A 20,208-nucleotide genomic window follows, 5' to 3' on the forward strand; every position below is an offset into this window, starting at 1 on the left:
CATTGTCTTCTTTGTTTTACAGCTACAGAAACAGGTGAAGAAGAGACTATATAATTTACTCAAGATCCAGAACTAGCAAGTAGCTCATCTAGGATTTGAACCTGGTAGTCTAACGCTACCTTAGAAATGTAGAAGATTAGAAACATTTTTGTTTCTCCTTCCCGTTCTTTCAGGAGTTTCCTGACTCTGAATATACTTCTTTTTTTCCTGTTTTTATTTACTTTCGTTTTTTTCCTGATGTGCTATCATATTTAGTCTGTACACCAGTGCCCCCTACTGCTCATAGCCAAAATCATCTGGTCAAGATAAAAAACTTGCTTGTTTGTGTATTTTTATGCACTTAAGCAGCAAGGAACAATCCCTGAACTTTAAATGTAGCTAGATCTGTCATTCTCAGTTCACCTTGAGCCTTTTTGATAGACATAGATACATTTTTACATAGCTGTAACTAGTATGTACTTGAGGATATAATATCAGATACTTAGGTGCTCTTTATTCAGGGCCAGCAGTTGTTACAAGTGCTTTATGTATCTTAATTCATTAAGTAACGTTCAGCAAAAGTTTCTTGCACTTTTATTAGGATTCTGTTAGATAAATGTGTCAAATTTTAAATTTTGCTTAACTTTAAATGTTGGCATTTGAATAATTTTTAGTTTGACTATTAAAACTACACAAATAATCATGAAATACAAACTTTCATTGCTCTTCTTTTATTTCAGATTATTCCTGTGGAATAGAGATACAGTAGAATTGTCAAGTCAAAGGATCTGGATAGTTTTATAAGTCTCGTTACATGAGGCAGTAGGGTCTAGAAAGAGTACTGTCAAATCTGGGTTCTAATCCATACTCTGCTGCCATCCAACTGGGTGGATCATTGATGATGCTAGATCTCATTTTTCTTATTTGGAAAAGGAAGGGATTAGATCAGAATGTCTTCAAGGTCCCCTCTGATCTGAGCTCTCTATCAGAAAATCTCCAGACCAATGTGCTATACAATCAACAACATATAAGTTTACTTAATTGCACATAGACATAGTGGGGTTTTTTTAGTAAATACATTTGACTTTGGCCTCGCTCATCTTCTGTGACTCAGACACGTGTGTGTGGAAGCTTCAGGTTCATGTATTTTGTCATGGGGGACTCATCAGGATATGATAAATTTTTGTCTGTCTGTTTTTCTAGACAGAATAAATCCAAGTATGAAATCACCGACATGGTTCGCTCCTCCACTATCACAGTATCAGACAAGGCTCACATTTTATCCATGCAGAAGTTCGGGCTACGAGATACAATAGTGAAATCACGTCTAGTGCAGAAAGAAGAGGATTATACCTATATCCAGAACTTCAGGTAGCTAACTGGGCAGACTGTTTTCAAAGCAAAATGATCATTCAGCTCTCTGAAATTTCAGCAACCCCCTGCTGCCCCCATACCCTAGATTTGTAAGTAGATCCTTCTACAGCATCTCACCCATCATTCTCTAAATGATCATTTCCTTTCAGTCTTCATGAGCAGCCATTTATTCTGTGTCTTGCCTGGACAGGCACAGTGGTGGGTGTGGCATAGCGCGAGTCACACGATTTGCAAATAGTCACGGTATTATTTGAAGAGGCATATAGGACAGAAGAAGGAACGTTATCCTGAGATTTGTGTATCTCTTGGTCATTCTGGGCCTTTGAAGAAAGTCATTTAAACTGAAGTTAGTAAACTGAAGGTAGTGTTTGGTAATCTTTTTAGACAGGATTACCGAAAGTTAAATGAATAGAGGTTGCAGGATTCTGCTAGATCCTTTTAAATCAGTGCACGGGGACTGTAACACAAAGTGACATTGCTTCCAGGTATATAAACAGTCAGTTATGGTGAACACTGCTGTTGCTTTCCTTCTGAAGATAATTACCAAGGTACTTTTCGTTGTTTTTTCATTTCCCTAGCACACACAGGGTAAGGAATCATTTTGTGGATTACGGTTCTCTAGTGGCTGCCAAAGCTAAATAGGAATGTTCCCAATCGCCCTATACTGTTTGAAGTTATCACAAAAACAACAGATACCATGGCAGACTGCAAGTCACCCTTTGGTGCCACAGTCCTCGGTCCAGATCAGGTGTGACATTTCTTAGGTCTTAAACTTTGACTCCAAAGAGACTGAAACTGGGCAAAGTCAGCGTAGGATGCTTTCTCCTGTCATCTCCATAGTCTCCCCAAGTGACTGATCAGTTCTCTTTGCTGACAGGTTTTTTGTGGGAACATACAATGTGAATGGCCAGTCCCCCAAAGAAGGCCTCCGGCCCTGGCTAAGCCATGGGATCCCGGCCCCAGATGTGTACTGTGTGGGGTGAGTGCTTCTCTTCTCAGTTCTGCCTCTCCATCTCTAGACAGTGTAGCTGGGCGGAAGGGACAAGGACATGAATGTATAACCGAGTCTTCACAGCAGGTGAAGGAATTGAAAAATGAGCATGTGCTTAATAACAGCTGCTTCTCTGTTTGATGTTCTTCCTGGAAGTAAACCAATTTCTGGCACCATTAAAGTGATGTGCTTGGCATTTAAATGCTATTGTTTAATTTTTAGTGCAGCCCTCTGTTAAAATCACTACACCTCGAACTGTCTACTTAGACATTCAGCTCTTTGTTGGTCATAAAGCAGAAGGTTAGGCCAGGGCAGGAAGGTTAGCTTTATTTATTTATTTTTAAGATTTTATTTATTCATTGGACAGAGAGAGAGAGGACAAGGACGGGGAGCGGCAGGCAGAGGGAGAGGGAGAAGCAGACTCCCTGCTAAGCAAGGAGCCCGATGCAGGACTCGATCCCAGGACTCCGGGATCATGACCTGAGCCGAAGGCAGACGCTTAACCGACTGAGCCACCCAGACACCCCAGCTTTATTTTTTAAATTTATTTAATTTATTTTTAAAAATTATTTATTTAATTTTAAAAAATTTTAAATTTTTTTAGAGAGAGAGTGTGTGGGGTGGGGCAGAGGGAGAGGGAGAGAGAGAACCCCAAGATGCGGGGCTTGATCTCAGGATCATGACCCAAGCTGAAATTAAGCGTCGGACACTTAACTGACTGAGCCACCCAGGTGTCCCAGGAAGGTTAGCTTTAAAAAGAAAAAAAAAAGTCCATCAGTCAGTCATTTTTTTCTTCCATACATATTATCTTCCTACCACTGTCCTAGGCCTGGGAATGGGGAGGGGGCAGCAAAGGAGCCTGTATGGTAAAGTGGGAAGGGCCGAGAATTTGGAATTTATATAGACCTAGGCTTGGCCCCCAGTTTGCCATATGGTGTTTGTGTGAACTAGTAGTCTCAGGTGTAAAATGGAGACACTTGTGACTGCTTCACGGGCTGGGTATGGAAAGGAAATGGGTGGCTGCTCATGAAAGCGCTGGTAGTTTCTTAGCATTTAGTCTCTTGGCTCCACGTATTTATTTTTCTCCCTTCTTGAGGGCCCTGCAGTTTAGCTAGAAAGTGAGGACACATGTGCCTAACCCAATTTGAGGACCTGTTGTCTTGCACATTACTCTTCTCTATTCTGACTGCTTGCTGCTTGTTACAGGTTCCAGGAGCTTGATCTGAGTAAGGAAGCCTTTTTCTTCCATGATACCCCGAAGGAGGAAGAGTGGTTTAAAGCTGTATCAGAAGGTCTTCACCCAGATGCCAAGTATGCAAAGGTAAGCGAGGGGTCAGTGACCCTTAATTTTAGGTTGCCATGCAAGGAAATTCAAAGACCTGTGACCCTTATCATAAGTCCGTCCTAATTATTTCAAGTCCAAGTCCTCCAAAAGAGGTTCTCTGGGTAGGAAAGATGCAGGTCTGGGCACCGGTAGGCTGCTCAGGTTATCCCGGAGCATGCTCGGTGAGCTGCACAAGTGATTACCCTGTGTTCCTCCTGTGGAGAAGGAAACACATTAGTGTCCTCAGCCAGCTTTGAGACCACTTTCCTTCTGGGATAGTTCTTCCTGTTTTCGATTTCTAGTTCATGGTGTGACCGGAATGTTTGGCTCTGTTGTCCAGGTGAAGCTCATCCGACTGGTGGGGATTATGCTGCTGCTGTATGTCAGACATGAACATGCAGCGCACATCTCCGAGGTGGAGGCCGAGACCGTGGGGACAGGAATCATGGGGAGGATGGTGAGTTTTTGGTTGGTATGCTTGATCCCTAAGGTTTTGGCCCTGCCTCTCATGATACTGTGACTGAGTGCATCCCAGTTTGAGGGTGCTGGTGTGACAAGATGAATGGTGCCCTCAAGCAGGGCTAGGTGGAGCGGACCCCTTAGAAATCGTATTTTAGTGAGCTGCTGACTGATATAGCATGTATCCGTGTCTACTCCACACCAGAGTTGATCTATCCATTTCCCCCATGAAATTGCTCGCAGAAACTATGTTGGGAAACCAAGATACAGAAAGAACGCTGATCACAGGTGTGCGTTTCCTCTTCTTGAGGCTCCTAAAGTCCTGCTTTTAGGTTCTCCTGCAAGAGCTTAGCTTCCTGTGGAGAAGGGCAGGCATGTGGTTTGCCTGTGATTTAGTGAAAAGTGGACTCGGCTTTGCCACTGACTGGCTAGTCACTCTGCTTTCTTCGATTTGTTTTCCTACCTGTTAAAATATGGACAATAGGGGCACCTGGGTGGCTTAGTCGGTTAAGTGCCCGACTCTTGATTTCTGCTCAGGTCACAGTCCCAGGGTCGTGAGATCCAGCCCTGTGTCGGACTCTGCGCTCAGCAGGGAGTCTCCTGGAGATTCTCTCTCCCTCTCTAAGAAAATTAAAAAATAAAATACAGACAGTAACACTGCTTCACTTAGCTCTCATGATTATTTTGAAGAGAAAACATGTTGAAAACGTGCAGATTTAAATGGCTGCCACCTTGAGGTTGTGAATTGGATTCTTTCAGGCTCTTTCCCGTAGGGTAACAAAGGAGGCGTGGCCATCAGGTTCCAGTTCCACAACACCAGCATCTGCGTCGTGAATTCTCACTTGGCAGCCCACACAGAAGAGTATGAGAGGAGGAACCAGGACTATAAAGACATCTGTTCTCGAATGCAGTTTTGTCAGATTGACGCAGGCCTTCCCCCTCTCACCATCAGCAAGCACGAGTGAGTCTGGGCTCAGACCCCAAGCAGTTTGCCGCTCTGGCTATGCAGAGTTGGGGCCTCTCTGTTTTGTCAGGGAGGTGACTGGGGGAGGCTCCCCGCTGCTGGAGTGGGACCTCCAGCTAACGCTCACTTACACGCAGATTATGTCTCGTGGAAATGTTCCGTGTCCTAACTTACCATTGGGCAGACCTCTAGAATCTTTCTCACACATCATTTGTCCCCAGAAAATGTGTCAGATTTATTTTAACGTGGGTCTGCCTTGATTAAACATCACGAGGAAAGCAAGCAAAGAGCGAGCGTCTCAAGTCCAGGTTTCAGAAGTATGTTTTAGGATATTACATGTCTATTCTTTCCAGAAGCACATGTAATTGAGATTTGGACTGCGGTGGTCCGCCTTCACTTAGGCTCTTATACCTCTTGAGTCAACGTTACAAAGCTGCAATTACAGCTGCTTGGAGCATCTTGGGCTAATCTTTGTTTTCTTTGTTCCGTTTATCTCTAAAACGTTCTGTATGTCTCAGATCAAGGCATATTAGAATTTCAGACCTTACAGTAACACTTGGAGCTTATGCCACTTCTTTTAGAAAAAGGAAGAAGCCCCTGAGGCCACGGTATCTGCCAGGGAGTACACAGATGCAAGCTTCTCATCCCGCCTGCTGCGGTGGCGGAACGGTCTTGAGCTCACTGGTGTTCTGGAAGCTGACAGGATGGCTTTCCTTCTCCAGGGAACCTAGCAGGGAGTGTGGCTTCCGTTCTGCTGGACCTCCAGCATCCTAGTTTGGGAGCTTGCAGCTTGCATGTCGGTTTGTCCGCTTTTAGCTTGTGGATGCATTTATCTTGGTGCGTGCATCCTGCTGTGTGGGTTCTCTAATGACCCGGCTGCGGGCTTCAGATGGCGCAGGATTGGACTTTATGGGCTGTGCACTGTCACCTGGGAATGTCCAGTTACCCTTCTCCCGAAGCAGCAGGTGTGATAAAACACCTGTCACACTTTGCAGAAAGAGCCAACCGATGATACAGTGGGTCTTAAACCCAGACTCCACTGTACAGGTTGAGCTTTGTTTCAGAGGAACTCAATTCTAGAAACAAAGGCTGAGAGTGTGTTTTGTGGACTGTCATGTGCATGGAGGCGACATCATGGCATCATCTGGTTTGGGGCCCCCGAGCTACCAACATGACTCCCAGTATTTGATCTTTTGTGCTTCTTCCCAGGAATGAGGTAAATGGTTGTCTTTCTTTTAGATCTTATTAGACTGTCTTTCCAACCACACAGCGTAAAACAGTCCAGGACAACTCAAGGCTGTTTCTGATGAACCTGGAGCAAAGGGTCACTGAGTAAGCAGCATGTTAGCCGTGATGTGAAATGGGGCGGCAAAAGAAAAGATTTCCCAAACAGCAGAGTCACTTCCCTCCCAGCTCCCAAGAAGCTGAGCCTCAGGGCCCTTCTGTCCGAAGCATGCTGGCTAGGATAGGTGAAGTTCCTCCTCAACCTGTGACCTTTGTGTTCTGTCCTCACAGTGTGATCTTGTGGCTGGGGGACCTCAACTACAGGATAGAAGAGCTGGATGTGGAGACGGTGAAAAACCTCATCGAGGAGGAGGACTTTCAAACCCTGTATGCGTATGATCAGGTACAGATGGCCACCTGTGCCTTCTTCGGCAACTGTCCCCCCACTGTGAGGGCACAGGAAGGCCTGGCTTCCCAACCTTTGGCCTCTTCTTCCTCGGCTGGGTAGGTTTCCCCGAGGAGCTGATGACCAGCCGTTTCTCCTTTCACCTGCATTTCCTTGTCCACGGCTGTCCCCCCGTTGGCTCTTCCCTCAAGGCGCCTCGTCCCCCTGGGGGGCAAGAGCGTGTGTGTTCTCGGTCTCAGTCTCTCTCTCTCTCTCTCTCTCTCAACCCCTTTCCCCGGTGCTCATTCATTCATTCATTCCAGTAGGGGCTGAAGGGGTACCAAGCTTCTCTTAAAGACACTTGGTATGTTTAAGATGATTTGTTAATTGTTTTCTGAGTGAGCCTGCCTTGACCCCTCCTGCTCTCACCAGACTTGTCCAGTGTAAATGACCACTCTTCTTCCTGAGCGGCTTTCTTCATGTCTGACAGAAACCAGTTCTCTAAGCTGCGGCTCTCCACTGTGGTTGGGGTCGGCGTTTCTTGCTCAGAGCACCAGCCGTTTCACAGGAAGGAGCGATCTGTGTCTCTCTGACTTTCTTTAGACTACCCCTCTCAGTGGATTTCAAAACTGTTCAAGTGGTCAGAGTCGTTTTTAGTCTGTAGCCACCTTCGTATTGTCATCAGTCTGAATCTTCCTGTTAACCTTTTTGTCCCCCAGTGCACATCAATCAAAGGGAAAAAAAAAATCTCAACTTTAAGTCTTTCTTTATGGAATAATATCTTTTTTGGCCCATTTTTCTCACCTGTTCCTTTCCTTGGTAAATTACCTTTTTTTCCTCTTTAATCTCCGTTTCAGCATTAAGCCAGTCTGCTCTGTAACTGTCTATTGCATCTGGATTCCAGAGTGAGGCATTCTAATAACTTCCCTGGTGGTTTCATACCCACCTCGTCTTGCCTTCTTTTCTGGTCTTTCTTCAAGTTAACAGTACCTGTTTCGTGTGTTCGCTACTTCCCAGATGGTTTTGAGGTCTATGTATACCAATTTAAGAATCATCCTAAGTTAATATCTACATTTTTATTATTTCTGTGGCTTTTTCCTTAATAGTCTTTTTAAGAATTCATATTTGGGGGGATTTGACAACTGTTGTCCCCTGCGTAGCTGCCCCCTGTCTCCTGTGTTAGCTGATAGTTCTTCATCAGTCCACACTGGGCCGAGCTTGGTCCTCCACGGAGGAGGCAGGAGCACCTGTGGTTGTTAATCTTGCTGCAAGTGTGATCTGGAAGGAGTTCCCAAAATGAGTGCAGTAGGAGGAATGCTGGCTCTTCTCAGAATGTGCCAGGCGCCATTCTAAGTTGACAGTTCTTTCCAACAGCCCTGAGAGACAGATTCTATTACAAATCCAAAATTTGCTGATGGGAGAAATCAAGGCACAGAGCTTCCCCTAGTTCATATAACTCATCTGATAAACTCCTTTAGAAAATTGTTTAAATTTAATTCATACTTGTTTTGGTATACTTCTACTATTTATTTTTAAGACACCTGGAAGTTCCCCTTTGTTTTTGGACTGTACCTTCCCAGACCTTTTTCTTTCTTTTTTCTTTTTCTTTTTTTTTAAAGATTTTATTTATTTATTTGAGAGAGAGAGCAAGCACATGAGAGGGGGCAGGGTCAGAGGGAGAAGCAGACTCCCTGCCAAGCAGGGAGCCCGATGCGGGACTCGATCCAGGGACTCCAGGATCATGACCTGAGCTGAAGGCAGTCGCTCAACCAACTGAGCCACCCAGGCGCCCCAGACCTTTTTCTGTTTAGTTCTCTCTGTACGGTGGGAACAGCTGTGTTACACAGGTGAAATAAATATCTGATACTTGGAAGGAAAAGCTCTGTGTTGGTACCTGATCCTCTTAGGGACATCTCAGCAAGATGGTACTCAGGCCCCCTGGATGCAGGTATCCTCTTATAAAAGAGCCTTAAAAACTGTATAAGAGGCAAAGGAGTGGTCAACTCACTCCCTTTCCTAGGATTTAGTTCTTGAGATCTTTTTTTTTTTTTTTTAAGATTTTATTTATTTATTTGACAGAGAGAGACACAGCGAGAGAGGGAACACAAGCGGGGGTAGTGGGAGAGGGAGAAGCAGGCTTCCCGCTGAGCAAGGAGCCCGATGTGGGGCTCGATCCCAGGACCCTGGGATCATGACCTGAGCTGAAGGCAGATGCTTAACGACTGAGCCACCCAGGCGCCCCTAGTTCTCAAGATCTTATAGGATAGCTTTCTCATGGGCCTTTCCCTTTGGGTCAGTGTTCAGATTCCAGATTGATTTCCTTTCCTCTGCTAATTCAAGGTTTGATTTTTTTATTCTGAGGTGTTTCCCCCCCCCTTCCATTCTTTCTTATAGCTGAAAACTCAGATGGCTACCAAGGCTGTCTTTGAAGGCTTCATTGAAGGCGAGCTCACATTCCAGCCTACCTATAAGTATGATACTGGCTCCGATGACTGGGATACCAGGTAGGTAGGGGGTTTCTTCCGGGGGGCTGAGCAAATGGAAACCCCAGAATTTAGGGAAGCACTTGTCCCCGTGGGCCTAAAGAAGGAGGATAGGATTCCTGTGACTTCCCTGTGTTTTGCACTCTGGCGTCGAACATTTTCCGTCAGTGTCTGCTCATTCAGCAGCTCTGTCTTCCTGCATGTTTTCTTTTTGACCGCCTTAGCCTTGTTCCGTTACGATTTACTTTTCAGCTGTGCTTAGGGGGATAGGATGACTCCAACCCGCTTAGCTTGTACTTGGTCATTAGTAGGAGTTCATCACGTTGCATTAGTGCTTCTGGTATGCCTCCCATTATTTCATACCCTTTACCTCTGTTACCTCACTTCATCCTTCAGCTGCCAGCTGAAGGAGGTGTGATTTATAATGCTCAGCTTTGAGATCGGGGAACTGAGGCATGCAGAAATTAAAGAGCCTTCTAAGGGGCGTCTGGCTGTCTCGGGCGGTGTGGAGCGTGCGACTCTTGATCTTGGGGTCATGAGTTCAAGCCCCACATTGGGTGTAGAGATTACTTAAAAATAAAAAAAATCTTAAAAGAAAAGAGATAAAAATAAGATAGAGAGCCTCCCAAGCAGGCTAGTATAGAACCAGGATTATAACCAAGGCCGTAGGAATTCAGAGCCTGTGTCAAGCAGAGTACTTACTTCCAGATTGCCTTTTTCATCTCCTCCCCATAGGAGGGTAAAAGAACAGAGAGTCATTCTGAACAGCGTTTGCCTTGGAGCCCTCACAGCTGTTTTCGGTGACACCCACAGGGTACATGCTATCCCCTGGTGGGCCCGAATCGCTGTGCCTTCTTGGATCCCTCGGGCCCCGTGGACTTGAAGGCCCTGGCCCCTCATTCCGCAGCGGCGCCGGGGCGCCGGCCACGCAGCGGGGGCTGCTATGCCTGTGGGGGCCCCCGGTGCGGACTTTGCATTTCAGTGAGAAGTGTCGTGCTCCTGCCTGGTGTGACCGGGTCCTCTGGAAAGGGAAGAACATCACGCAGCTGAGTTACCAGAGCCACATGGCCCTGAAGACCAGTGACCACAAGCCTGTCAGCTCAGTGTTTGACATCGGGGTAGGTGGGCAGGTGACACCTGTCGTGAGCACTCTGGGAATTGGTTCTCATAACCAACACCACTTCTGTCGTTCTGGCCTCCTCCCCACTCTGTGTGAGAAAGCTCTTAAAAATTGTTTTTAGGGACACCTGGCGGGCTCAGTCCATAGAGCATGCGACTCTTGATCTTGGGGTTGTGAGTTCGAGCCCCACGTTGGGCATAGAGGATACTTAAAAATTAAAAAAAAAAATTGTTCTAATTTAAATTTAATTCCTAATTATAGTATAAATTTCTATGTTCATGGAAGTTCCCTTTGCTTTTTGGACTGTATCTTTCCAGGACTTTTTCTATGCATTTACAAACATGTCCGTATTCTATATACAACATAGAGGATGTTTTGTTCTTTTTGTAAAAGAGATCATATTACACATATTGTCCTGAGAGAACATCTTTTTTTTCCCCTACTGACTATGTCTTAGGAGATCTTTCCATGTCAGTAAAGGTAGAGTTCCCTCATCCTCCCACCTCTGCCAACTCTATATGAGCTTATTTCCCACACCCTGGCTAATACTGGATTTTACCTGTCTTAAATTTCTGCCAACCCAGGGAGCCAAAAGAAGGAGATCTTTCATTATTCTAGATCACATTTCTTTGTTTGCTAGTAAGGTTGAACATCTTTTTGCTTATTATCTCTTCTTCTGTGATTTCTGTTTCTTTATATTATCCATTCTCAAGGGTTCAGGTAGAGGCATATCAGAATCTGTGAGGGTGTGAGTAGCTTGAAAAAGCCTAATGAATGGTACAGTTTTCTTATTGGAAAGTGACAAAAATTGTGTTTATAACTCACAATACAGAAGGGAAAGCCTGACAAAATCTTGGCTGTTGGAACACAGGTTACAAAAACTTGAGAAATGCTATTTGAAATCAAACCCTAGAGGTTTCTCGCCACAGGCCTGTGGATAGCAGCAAACGAAGTAGAGCTAGTCACTGGGCATCTTTCTGCTCTAGAGCTGCGACCCAGGCAGAGCTGCCCACCAGGCTTCCACCCCTGCGTCTTCTCCCTGCTCATCAGGAAGCAATTGACTTCATCACAAGCTCGGCCTCTGGAGGACCCCTCTGAATCTATTGTTAATTGGGTTCTTTGTTAATTAAATCTATTTGGTCTTCACTTTCTGTGTGGCTGCCAACTGCTCTTGCCCAGTGCCCAGCATGTCCTCTTTCCTAAAAAGGAGGAAACGGGCAGAAGGCACTCAGGCTCCGCTATTTCCCTCCCAGGTGAAGATGGTCAATGAAGAACGTTACCGGAAGACTCTGGAGGAGATTGTTCGCTCCCTGGACAAGATGGAAAATGCCAACATTCCTTCTGTGTCCCTTTCTAAGCGAGAGGTAGGAAGGACATGTTGAGAATATTGGCAACAGGCTCTTCTATTTGTAGAACTTAAATCTCATCTTTGAGGCCTCAGAAATCTAGGAGCCACCTGTCCGACCCCTGGACTCCAGTCTTTTAGACGGGCCGCCTCTAGTTACAGTGAAGCTGCTGGTGTTAGCTGAGAGGAGAGGGGGGTTGTTGGTTTAGATTATGTTCTTCTCCTAATCTTCTGTATCAGAAGTCTTTGACCTTTGTGGCTCATAGATTTCACCCACATATGGGCCATTCATGATTTAAATGATGGCACAGATGAGCCAAGAGGTGTTTTGTTTGGTTTTAGTATAGCTGGTCTGTATTCTTGCAGGGGGTTGTCTTCCTCTGGATGTTTTGCTTTGACCAAGATTAAGTTGAGTCACAATTTCTTGGGTACACACACCGGTGTTGGTGGGAGGGCAGGCAGTGTAGAAAAGGGATGGGTGGTGGGGAAAGTCAAGTTAGGGCAGAAGATTTTTCGTGGAGGAGCTACAGCATAGATTATTCAGAATGGACAATGTCAAGAAGTCAGTCAAATGGGGATTTATGGTGTGGGTATTTTTTAATGCCTTAGATGTCCAGCTACTTGGAAGGATGTGCTTGGTCTTTATGTTTGGGGGTGGAATTTGTAAAGGTATTTTGGAAATGGTCTTTGGGTATAGAAAATAGAAGGTTCGAACTTTGATTCCCTCAGGAAATTTATTTATAAAACAACCTAAGTTTTTGGGTTTCTGGGTTAAACACAGACCGCCGTGGCCTCCCAGGGACATACTTAAAGCAGAAACATGATTTGAAAGAGGTGGTCCTTCATTGTTTTTCCAGACAAGGCAAAGATTGCCCAGTTGGGATGGCTGGGCGGGTCGCCAAGAAGAGGGCATTGATCTGACTGGTCCCGGGCCTGTTCCCAGTTCTGTTTTCAGAATGTGAAGTACATGCAGTTGCAAGTACAGTCCTTTACAATTCAAAATGGACAAGTTCCCTGTCAGTTTGAATTCATCAACAAGCCTGATGAAAAGTCTTACTGTAAGCAGTGGCTGAATGCCAACCCCAGCAGAGGCTTCCTCCTGCCAGGTGAGGCCTCTGTTCCCAGGTTCCTGGTTGCTGGTTTGGGGAACGCTCTACCCCGACTGTTTATTTTTCTCAAGTAAGCTTTTTTTGTTTCTGAGTATTTCTTGTCTGATCGAAACTTCTAAAAGCCCTGTGGGGGAACCATCCATAAATAAGAAATAAAACAGGAAGGGGCATGAGGTCAGCTTGAAAAGCTTTCTCAGCCATGTGTGTGTTCCATAATTTCACAGAAAGAGAAGACAGAAGATCGCTGGGAAGCAGGTGCTGCTCTTGAAGGACCCATTTTCACTGTCTGCCTCACTATAATCAGCTCCCAGCGTCTGCTCTTGTAGGGAAAGATAACGGGGTGGTAATCCAGAAATTATATCTGGCCCTGGAATGTACCATTTGTGTCTTTCCCCTAACTTCTCCTTTGCACTCTGCATCATGCTGTGTGGCAGAGGGATGAAAGCCTGTTTTGTGGACAATTCACAGGCTGATACTTGCATTATATTTTCTCCTGGATCAGGTGTCTTCATGTGACCTGGCCCAGGGCAAGCTCTTTGATCCATGCCTTCTGATTGTATTAATAATTCTAACTTGAGCTGTGCTCCTTTGTACTTGAATTTCATAGCAGTTGCCTCTTCACGTGTTTTTGTTGTTTTTATATCCCCACTTGGACTATAAACTCCTTGTTCATGTGTCCTCTGAGTGCTGAGCACATACATACTTGTTGGTTGGCTGATACCTCTGATATCCTTTCCCAGCCCTTTGTGCCTGATCCTTGACCCTGCTGTCCTCTTTCCCCCTTTCCTCTTGGCCTCCCACCAGCCAATGTTACTTCTAATGTTTTTCTTCAGATTCTGCCATTGAGATTGAATTGGAGCTATTTGTAAATAAGACCACAGCTACAAAGCTCAACTCAGGTGAAGACAAAATCGAAGACATTCTGGTTTTGCACTTGGACAGGGGAAAGGATTACTTTTTGTCTGTGTCTGGGAACTACCTGCCCAGCTGTTTTGGATCTCCCATTCATACATTGTGCTACATGAGGGAGCCGATCTTGGACCTGCCACTGGAAACAATTAGAGAGCTGGTGAGTTTCATGCCATATGGAAGCATATATAACTGTAGCAGCCAAGCCAGTGAAGCAGGATATTCTCAGTCTTTCACATATAGTATATCACAGAAACTCAGCCATGGATACTAAGATACGAAGCTTCCCTGGCCCATGATTTTATTCCTTTTTTTTGTTTTAATCATTACTTGGTCATCATCCTGAACTAAATTTTCTGAGATGTAAAAGACTCCTGTGGAGACAATTTGAATACAAGGACTCTACTTCAGAGCCGATTTATAGTAATGTACATATCCCCCCCCCCATTCCAATGCACTTTTTAATTTAGGGACTCTTGATTTCTATCCTCTCCATTATATAAGATGAAAACAGAGGCCTAGTAAGGAGAGTGATTGGTCACAGGTCACATGGTGAGTTAACAGTGGACCTGACCCCTACATTTAGGTTTTTGGACTCCTAAGTCTCTGCCCTTACTGCACCAGACCACACTGTCTCCCTGTTCCTGACAGTGAAATGCTCTTGGCAGGATGTTTTTTCAAAGAAAATGATGCATATTTCACCTGATTTATTGAAACTGCTTGCCATAACCCACTCCTAATTCTCAAAAATCACCTTCTGTACCTTGATTATGCCACCTAATTTCATTTTTTTGCCTGTGGAATGTTTGCTTAGGGGATTGAAGTGCTTTCCCTCCTCTGTGGGTTTGCTGCCCCCATTATCTTGTATTCTCCTGGAGCCAGCCCGTCAGAAGGTCCATTGGTTGGTCTTTGTATTATGCTTTTTATTTCTTTTCAGACTCTGATGCCCCTACAGCCTGAAGATGATGGGGTCCAGTTGGAGAACCCGTTGGGAATCCCCAAAGAGCTCTGGATGATGGTTGATTACCTGTACCAAAATGCTGTCCAGCAGGTAGGTGGCGGTTAAGCAGTCAGACCTGATTGAGGCCAGACTGCCTTGGGGAAGAGCATCAGCCCCAAGAACTTTTGGTGTAAGAAGCTTTTACCCCAAGGAATCTGTGGAAAGCTGTCCCTTCCCGAGGGAGTGAGTGGGGACAGATAGGTTCATGTTTTACACCCACACGAGACCTTGCTATTACATAGAGCACTTGATTACCCCCAAGGGAAGCAGCCTTGCATAGGATGGCCTTCTTGGTACAGCATGTTCCCTCCCCTGGCCTCTGGGGTCCTCCAAGTAGAGAGCCATCTGGATTCTTCTCAAGATGTCAGCCTGCTCTCCTTTTGATGAACTCTTGCCAGTTTCTAGGAATGGGAGGGGCTACCTTGTTGATAAGCCAGATGGAGGCAGGAGACCAGATGGAGCCCCCAGGCCATGAGTCAGGAGGCCTGATTTCTAGAGTGATTTGGGCAAGCTTCATGAGATCAGATCAGTCAGTTTCACTGACTCATTCATATAGGGAGACTAATACAAACTATAGTCTACCACAGCTTTACCACTTGGGAGCAACGTACGTTCTTACGACATTCTCTTTTTACCCCCCCCCCCCGCCGCTGCCCTGCCCCCCCCTTATTATTACAGTGTCCCAAACACTATTCTAAGTGTTTAACAGCATTGCCTCAGTTCATTCTCATGATAGCTCTCAGATGAAGAACCAGAGGTCCGGAAGGCTAAGTAACTTGGTCAAAATCCCAGAGCTGATAAATGGGCAGGATGGGGATTTGAACCCAGGGAGTCTGGCTATAGACGTCATAGTCTTACGCAGGGGCCATGCTAATCTTCTCTGTATTGTCCTAGTTTTAGTGTATGTGCTGCTGAATCGAGGACAGAAGTCACGTTCTTAAGTACTGTGCTAGTATCTGCCTTCTCCATAGAGCTCCTTTCAAGTGTAACTTGAACAATACATAGAATATTATTTTCAGTTATGTGGCATTAAGTCATTTAATAAAACAAATTAATAAAGACATGTTAGGACTAATGGAAATACCTTTATTGCCATAATCTTGTTTTCACAAAGCAAGGTGGTGTCTTTTTAACTTTTTCTATCTTATAAATGATATATTTTCTTCATGTTTTTCTTTTTTTGGTTAATCCTTCCACAACACTGCAGGAAACATAGTTTTAAGTTTTCCCTTACTGTTGTGAGTACTATGCCCTACCTATAGTTTTATAATAGATGTTTTATGACTTTGAAGACCTGTCATGGGAGCATGCTCGGGAAAGCCTGCAAGATGAGTTAGCCGCATCAGCCCTAACTTTATCAGATTGTTTACTGGTTGATTCAAAGGCCTCACGTCACTGCTCCCTTTTTGCACCTTGGTGGTGATCATATTTCTAGGTCAGGAGATCATGGCTGATTTTCTGAGAATGTAATTATGTGGTGACTTTCTTTTCTTTCTTTTTTTTTTTTTTTGCAGGAAGATCTGTTTCAGCAGCCAGGCCTGAGGTCGGAATTTGAGCATATCAGGGACTGTTTGGATACTGGAATGATTGAAACCCTCTGTATCCTCAGACATTTGTGTATGTGTGCGTGCATGTGTATGTGTGAATATGTTTGTTTTTTTTTTTTTTTAAGATTTTATTTATTTATTTGAGAGAGAGAGAGTGAGAGAGAGCATGAGAGGGGAGAGGGCCAGAGGGAGAAGCAGACTCCCCACTGAGCGGGAAGCCCGATGTGGGACTCCAGGATCATGACCTGAGCTGAAGGCAGTTGCTTAACCAACTGAGCCACCCAGGCGCCCTGTATGTGTGAATATGATTAAGAGATGAGAGAAAAGAAGGAGTATTATTTTAAGGCTCAAAATCAGATCTTGTGTCCTCAGCTATCATATTTTTTCTTACTTAAAGTTTGCATAGAGAAGACTTTACAACTTTAAGCAACCAATATAGCAGGAACTCAGGAGGGCCCAGCTAAGCCGACAAACAGCTTGGCCCCTTCACTATGTCAGGCTGGCATCCTAACTCTGAGCAGAGCCGTACCGGGCAGGCGGCATGTCTGACATGTGCTCGCTCCTGGGCCTTTTCCTAACCACGGCACGGCATCGCCAGTTCCTTAACGATGGGCCAAAAGCCGCCAGCAATCATTCTGTAGCTGAAGCCTTGCTGCTTTTCCTGGAGAGCCTGCCAGAGCCCGTCATCTGCTACAACACCTACCGTAACTGCTTGGAGTGTTCTGGCAACTACACTGCGAGTAAACAGGTGAGGGGAAGCGTTGAGCATTCACATGTTGCAGCCCCAGGCCTCATGGGGCCTGAGGGAACAAAGTGGGTGCAATCCCTCAAACGCAGTGTCCTGGCAACTCAACTCCATAGCTTTCCTTCCCAAACCTGTTCTTCCTCTCATGTCCCCTCTTCTTTTCATGGCTTCACCCTGAATTCCAGTGACTCAACCCAGAAACCTGAGTCATTTCTGAGTCGTCCTCTGCTCGCCTCCCACATGCCCAGTTCCCTTGATCTGTCACCCATCTTCCATTCTCGTCCACTCACCTTGGTTCTAAGCCCCGCATTCAGGCTTTCCCTCTGCTCATTTGTTTTGTATACTGCCATCAGACCGCATGCTCTAAAACTCTAATCACTCTCGTCACTGTTGGTCAGAAACCACACTTGGCTCTCCATTTGCCAATTAATGATTTTCTTAAACAAATGTTCAAGACTTTTAACCATCTGGCCTAATAGTTCACACATTAACAGGCCATAGCAGAATAATCTAGAAAACTTGCTAGTAATATAGGTTCCAGAGCCTCACCCCACATCCACTGAATCAGAATCTCTTTTGGAATATATCTTGTACAAGCTTCCCACGTGATAAGGATGATACGCAGATAGCTGGAATACTCATTGAATTCTAGCCTGATCGACCCCTCCGGGCTCAGCACCTGTTCAAACAGGGGCACTCCTGCTAAAATTGACTTCTCAGTGTGTTCTCTCTCCTTATCTCACTGTTTTCCTTCTCTTACCTTTTTTACACTTTCTTTTGCCTTACCTCTGCAAGTCCAGTCTTGTCTTATATTCAAGACCCGGCTTAAAATGTCTTCTATTCCTGTAAACCTTTTGAGAACACATAGTTAGGCCATCGAGCTCTAAATTCACATAGCGTTTGATCTGTGCTTCTCTTTTGACACTTGTGCCAAGTGGTAAGTGATCAGGGTTTCCCGTGCACAGTCTTACTCATGTCCTTGGATCATGTACTCAGCTCCTGGGATATAGTAGATGTCTGACAAATGATTGAATGAATGAATGAAAAGACAAATGCCAATTCTCCCTCTTTCAGGTCATTTCCACCCTCCCTACATTCCACCAAAATGTCTTCAACTACTTGATGATGTTTCTGCGAGAACTGCTGAAAAAATCAGCAAAAAATCATTTGGATGCAAATATTCTAGGTAAGCAGTCGAGTGCCTGTGGAAAGCATCTCTGCATACTGAGAGACTCATTATGAGGAATGTGCTTGAGGAAGGTCCCAAGATCACTGTAGTGGAACTAAATCTCCAGCTCTGGGCCAAGTTTACCCTCACATAGTTTTTTTCAAGCAGAAAATAATGCTTTGGGGCACTCCTCCCAACTCAACTGTACCAGAATAAGTAGTGTTTCTTTTGCTGAATCATTTGTCTTCTTGTGTTTTTCATGCAGCTAGCATATTTGGCAGCTTACTGCTTCGAAACCCAGCTGGTCACCAAAAGCTTGACACGGCAGAGAAGAAGAAGGCTCAAGAATTTATTCACTTATTCCTCTGCAACTCACCCTGAGCCTATCTCCTCTCCTATTTTACTCGAGGCAGCCAATTACCAGCCCCACCTGTTTAAGATCAAGAACTACCACAAGAAGTCGTCTTGGCAGTTGGTCTGATGGCAGCGGCAGCTGCCTGTTTCCTGAGCCCTGACACCCCCCCCCCCCCACTATGGCTGTCACAGTCCCGTCACTCTGAGTTCTGAAGACATGGGGGAAATCTGCCACAATAAAACTGACAGTCAATGTTCAACTTTAGTTATTCAACACAGATCTCTCTATTTTTTTAAACTTTAAAGATGTTTAAATAACTGTATTTCCTGTGCTCACTCAGAGTGCCTCCTGGGCATAGTCAGTGCCTTCCCTGTAGCCTGGACTGGGCTCCCCATGACCAGATATTTGAACAAACTTTGGGGTCCTAAAGGGAGAATGAATTGGACAGCAAGAATGCAAGTGGAATCTGCTGGATAAACAGGTCACAGCCACCCCAGATGTTTCCAGTGCTCTAAGGACATGTGTATATGTATATACAAACCCTACCCCTTTTCCTACTCAGATGTGGCTCAGCAATTCTGGGGCTGGCCACTCAGCCTCAGGGCAATACAGTGGCTTGAAAATGAAGGTACCGAAGAAAGTGGTGTTTGGTGAAACAAATGGGATTTTCTGGGTCAGCAAATCCTCTGAACTGTGTATGATGCATCCCCTCTCTCATATATGTAATATATTTTAATGATAAATGTATTTTTAACAGTGGTTGTTTGTATGTTTTTATCTCTTAAGGGATGGCTGCTGGACTTTTTGTGGCTTAAGCATTGGGGCAGGTGGTCAGGAGCCAAAGAGGTAGTTGCCTGGCAGTCTGGTGGGTAACAATCACTATTCATAGTTTTCATGCAAGAGATGTACAGGCATGGCCTGAACACCTTGACCCAGATCTAGTCTCTGGGAGTTGTCCCACTCTGAATATTCTAGAAAAGTAGCTTATGGGAAAATCAGGCAGTGGCCGCTGGGAGGTTCTAACAGATTTAACAGGCATTTTAAAAAGACGGAGAGGGGCGCCTGGGTGGCACAGTTGGTTGAATATCCGACTCTTGGTTTCAGCTCACGTCGTGATCTCAGGGTCATGGCTCCTCACTCCTCGCTCATGGCGGAGTCCGCTTGAGATTCTCGCCCTCTCCCTGTCCCCCTCCCACTCATGCTCTAAAATAAATAAATCTTAAAAAGAAAATAAGGAAGGCACGTGCAAAGTCGCTTCTTGGGCACTGGGACACCAACGTTCCTTGGCAGTGTGAAATGTGACTCAGAGGCGGGCTGATAGGATGACAGCGTGACCGGTCAAAAATAAAAGGGGGGAATGGCAAATAGGTGGCGCTGACGGGCCCGGGCGGGAGTCCCGTGGAAGCCGGCAGTCCTCCGCAGGGGGAAAAGTTGGAACCGACAGCCTGGGCAGAAATGAGAGGGAAGCAGTGGGGCGTCTTGTGATAGCTAGTGGGGGCGGGGGAGGCGGCGGCGTCCTCTGGCTGGGCTTGGTTCTGCCATTTGGATCCCATCTTCCTTTCTTGACCCCACTGGTACATTAACTTTGGTTGGTCCCAGCTTCCCCTCATCACCAGAGGGCGAAAGCCGGGAAGGTCATAGCCTTGCAGGCTCCCCTTGAGGGTCCGAGCTGGAATTCGGATGGCTAACTGGGGTCCTTCCCGTTGCAGTTGTGGCTGCGAGGGCGA

General features: G+C 45.5%; 1 protein-coding gene and 1 non-coding gene across 2 annotated transcripts in view; one reads left to right on the forward strand and one right to left on the reverse strand.

Moving 5' to 3' along the window:
• INPP5B (inositol polyphosphate-5-phosphatase B) overlaps positions 1 to 19,240 on the forward strand; it is a 47,372-nt gene extending 28,132 nt beyond the window's left edge. Inside the window, 16 exon segments of the mRNA XM_045898040.2 lie at positions 1,183 to 1,350; positions 2,231 to 2,332; positions 3,551 to 3,665; positions 4,009 to 4,125; positions 4,901 to 5,088; positions 6,607 to 6,718; positions 9,095 to 9,204; positions 10,166 to 10,301; positions 11,557 to 11,667; positions 12,592 to 12,754; positions 13,591 to 13,826; positions 14,604 to 14,717; positions 16,181 to 16,265; positions 16,834 to 16,961; positions 18,033 to 18,144; positions 18,392 to 19,240. Coding sequence (XP_045753996.1) covers positions 1,183 to 1,350; positions 2,231 to 2,332; positions 3,551 to 3,665; positions 4,009 to 4,125; positions 4,901 to 5,088; positions 6,607 to 6,718; positions 9,095 to 9,204; positions 10,166 to 10,301; positions 11,557 to 11,667; positions 12,592 to 12,754; positions 13,591 to 13,826; positions 14,604 to 14,717; positions 16,181 to 16,265; positions 16,834 to 16,961; positions 18,033 to 18,144; positions 18,392 to 18,507 — 2,113 coding nt within the window. The 3' untranslated portion in view covers positions 18,508 to 19,240.
• LOC123860671 (U6 spliceosomal RNA) lies at positions 15,483 to 15,590 on the reverse strand. The gene has a single exon (XR_006794791.1). It is a non-coding gene; the product is annotated as a U6 spliceosomal RNA (small nuclear RNA).
• Positions 19,241 to 20,208: the final 968 nt, after the last annotated feature.

Source organism: Mirounga angustirostris, unplaced genomic scaffold (assembly GCF_029215605.1).
Source record: "Mirounga angustirostris isolate CCGP_5_RB_7025 unplaced genomic scaffold, mMirAng1.0.hap1 SCAF_4, whole genome shotgun sequence".
NCBI lineage: Eukaryota > Metazoa > Chordata > Mammalia > Carnivora > Phocidae > Mirounga > Mirounga angustirostris.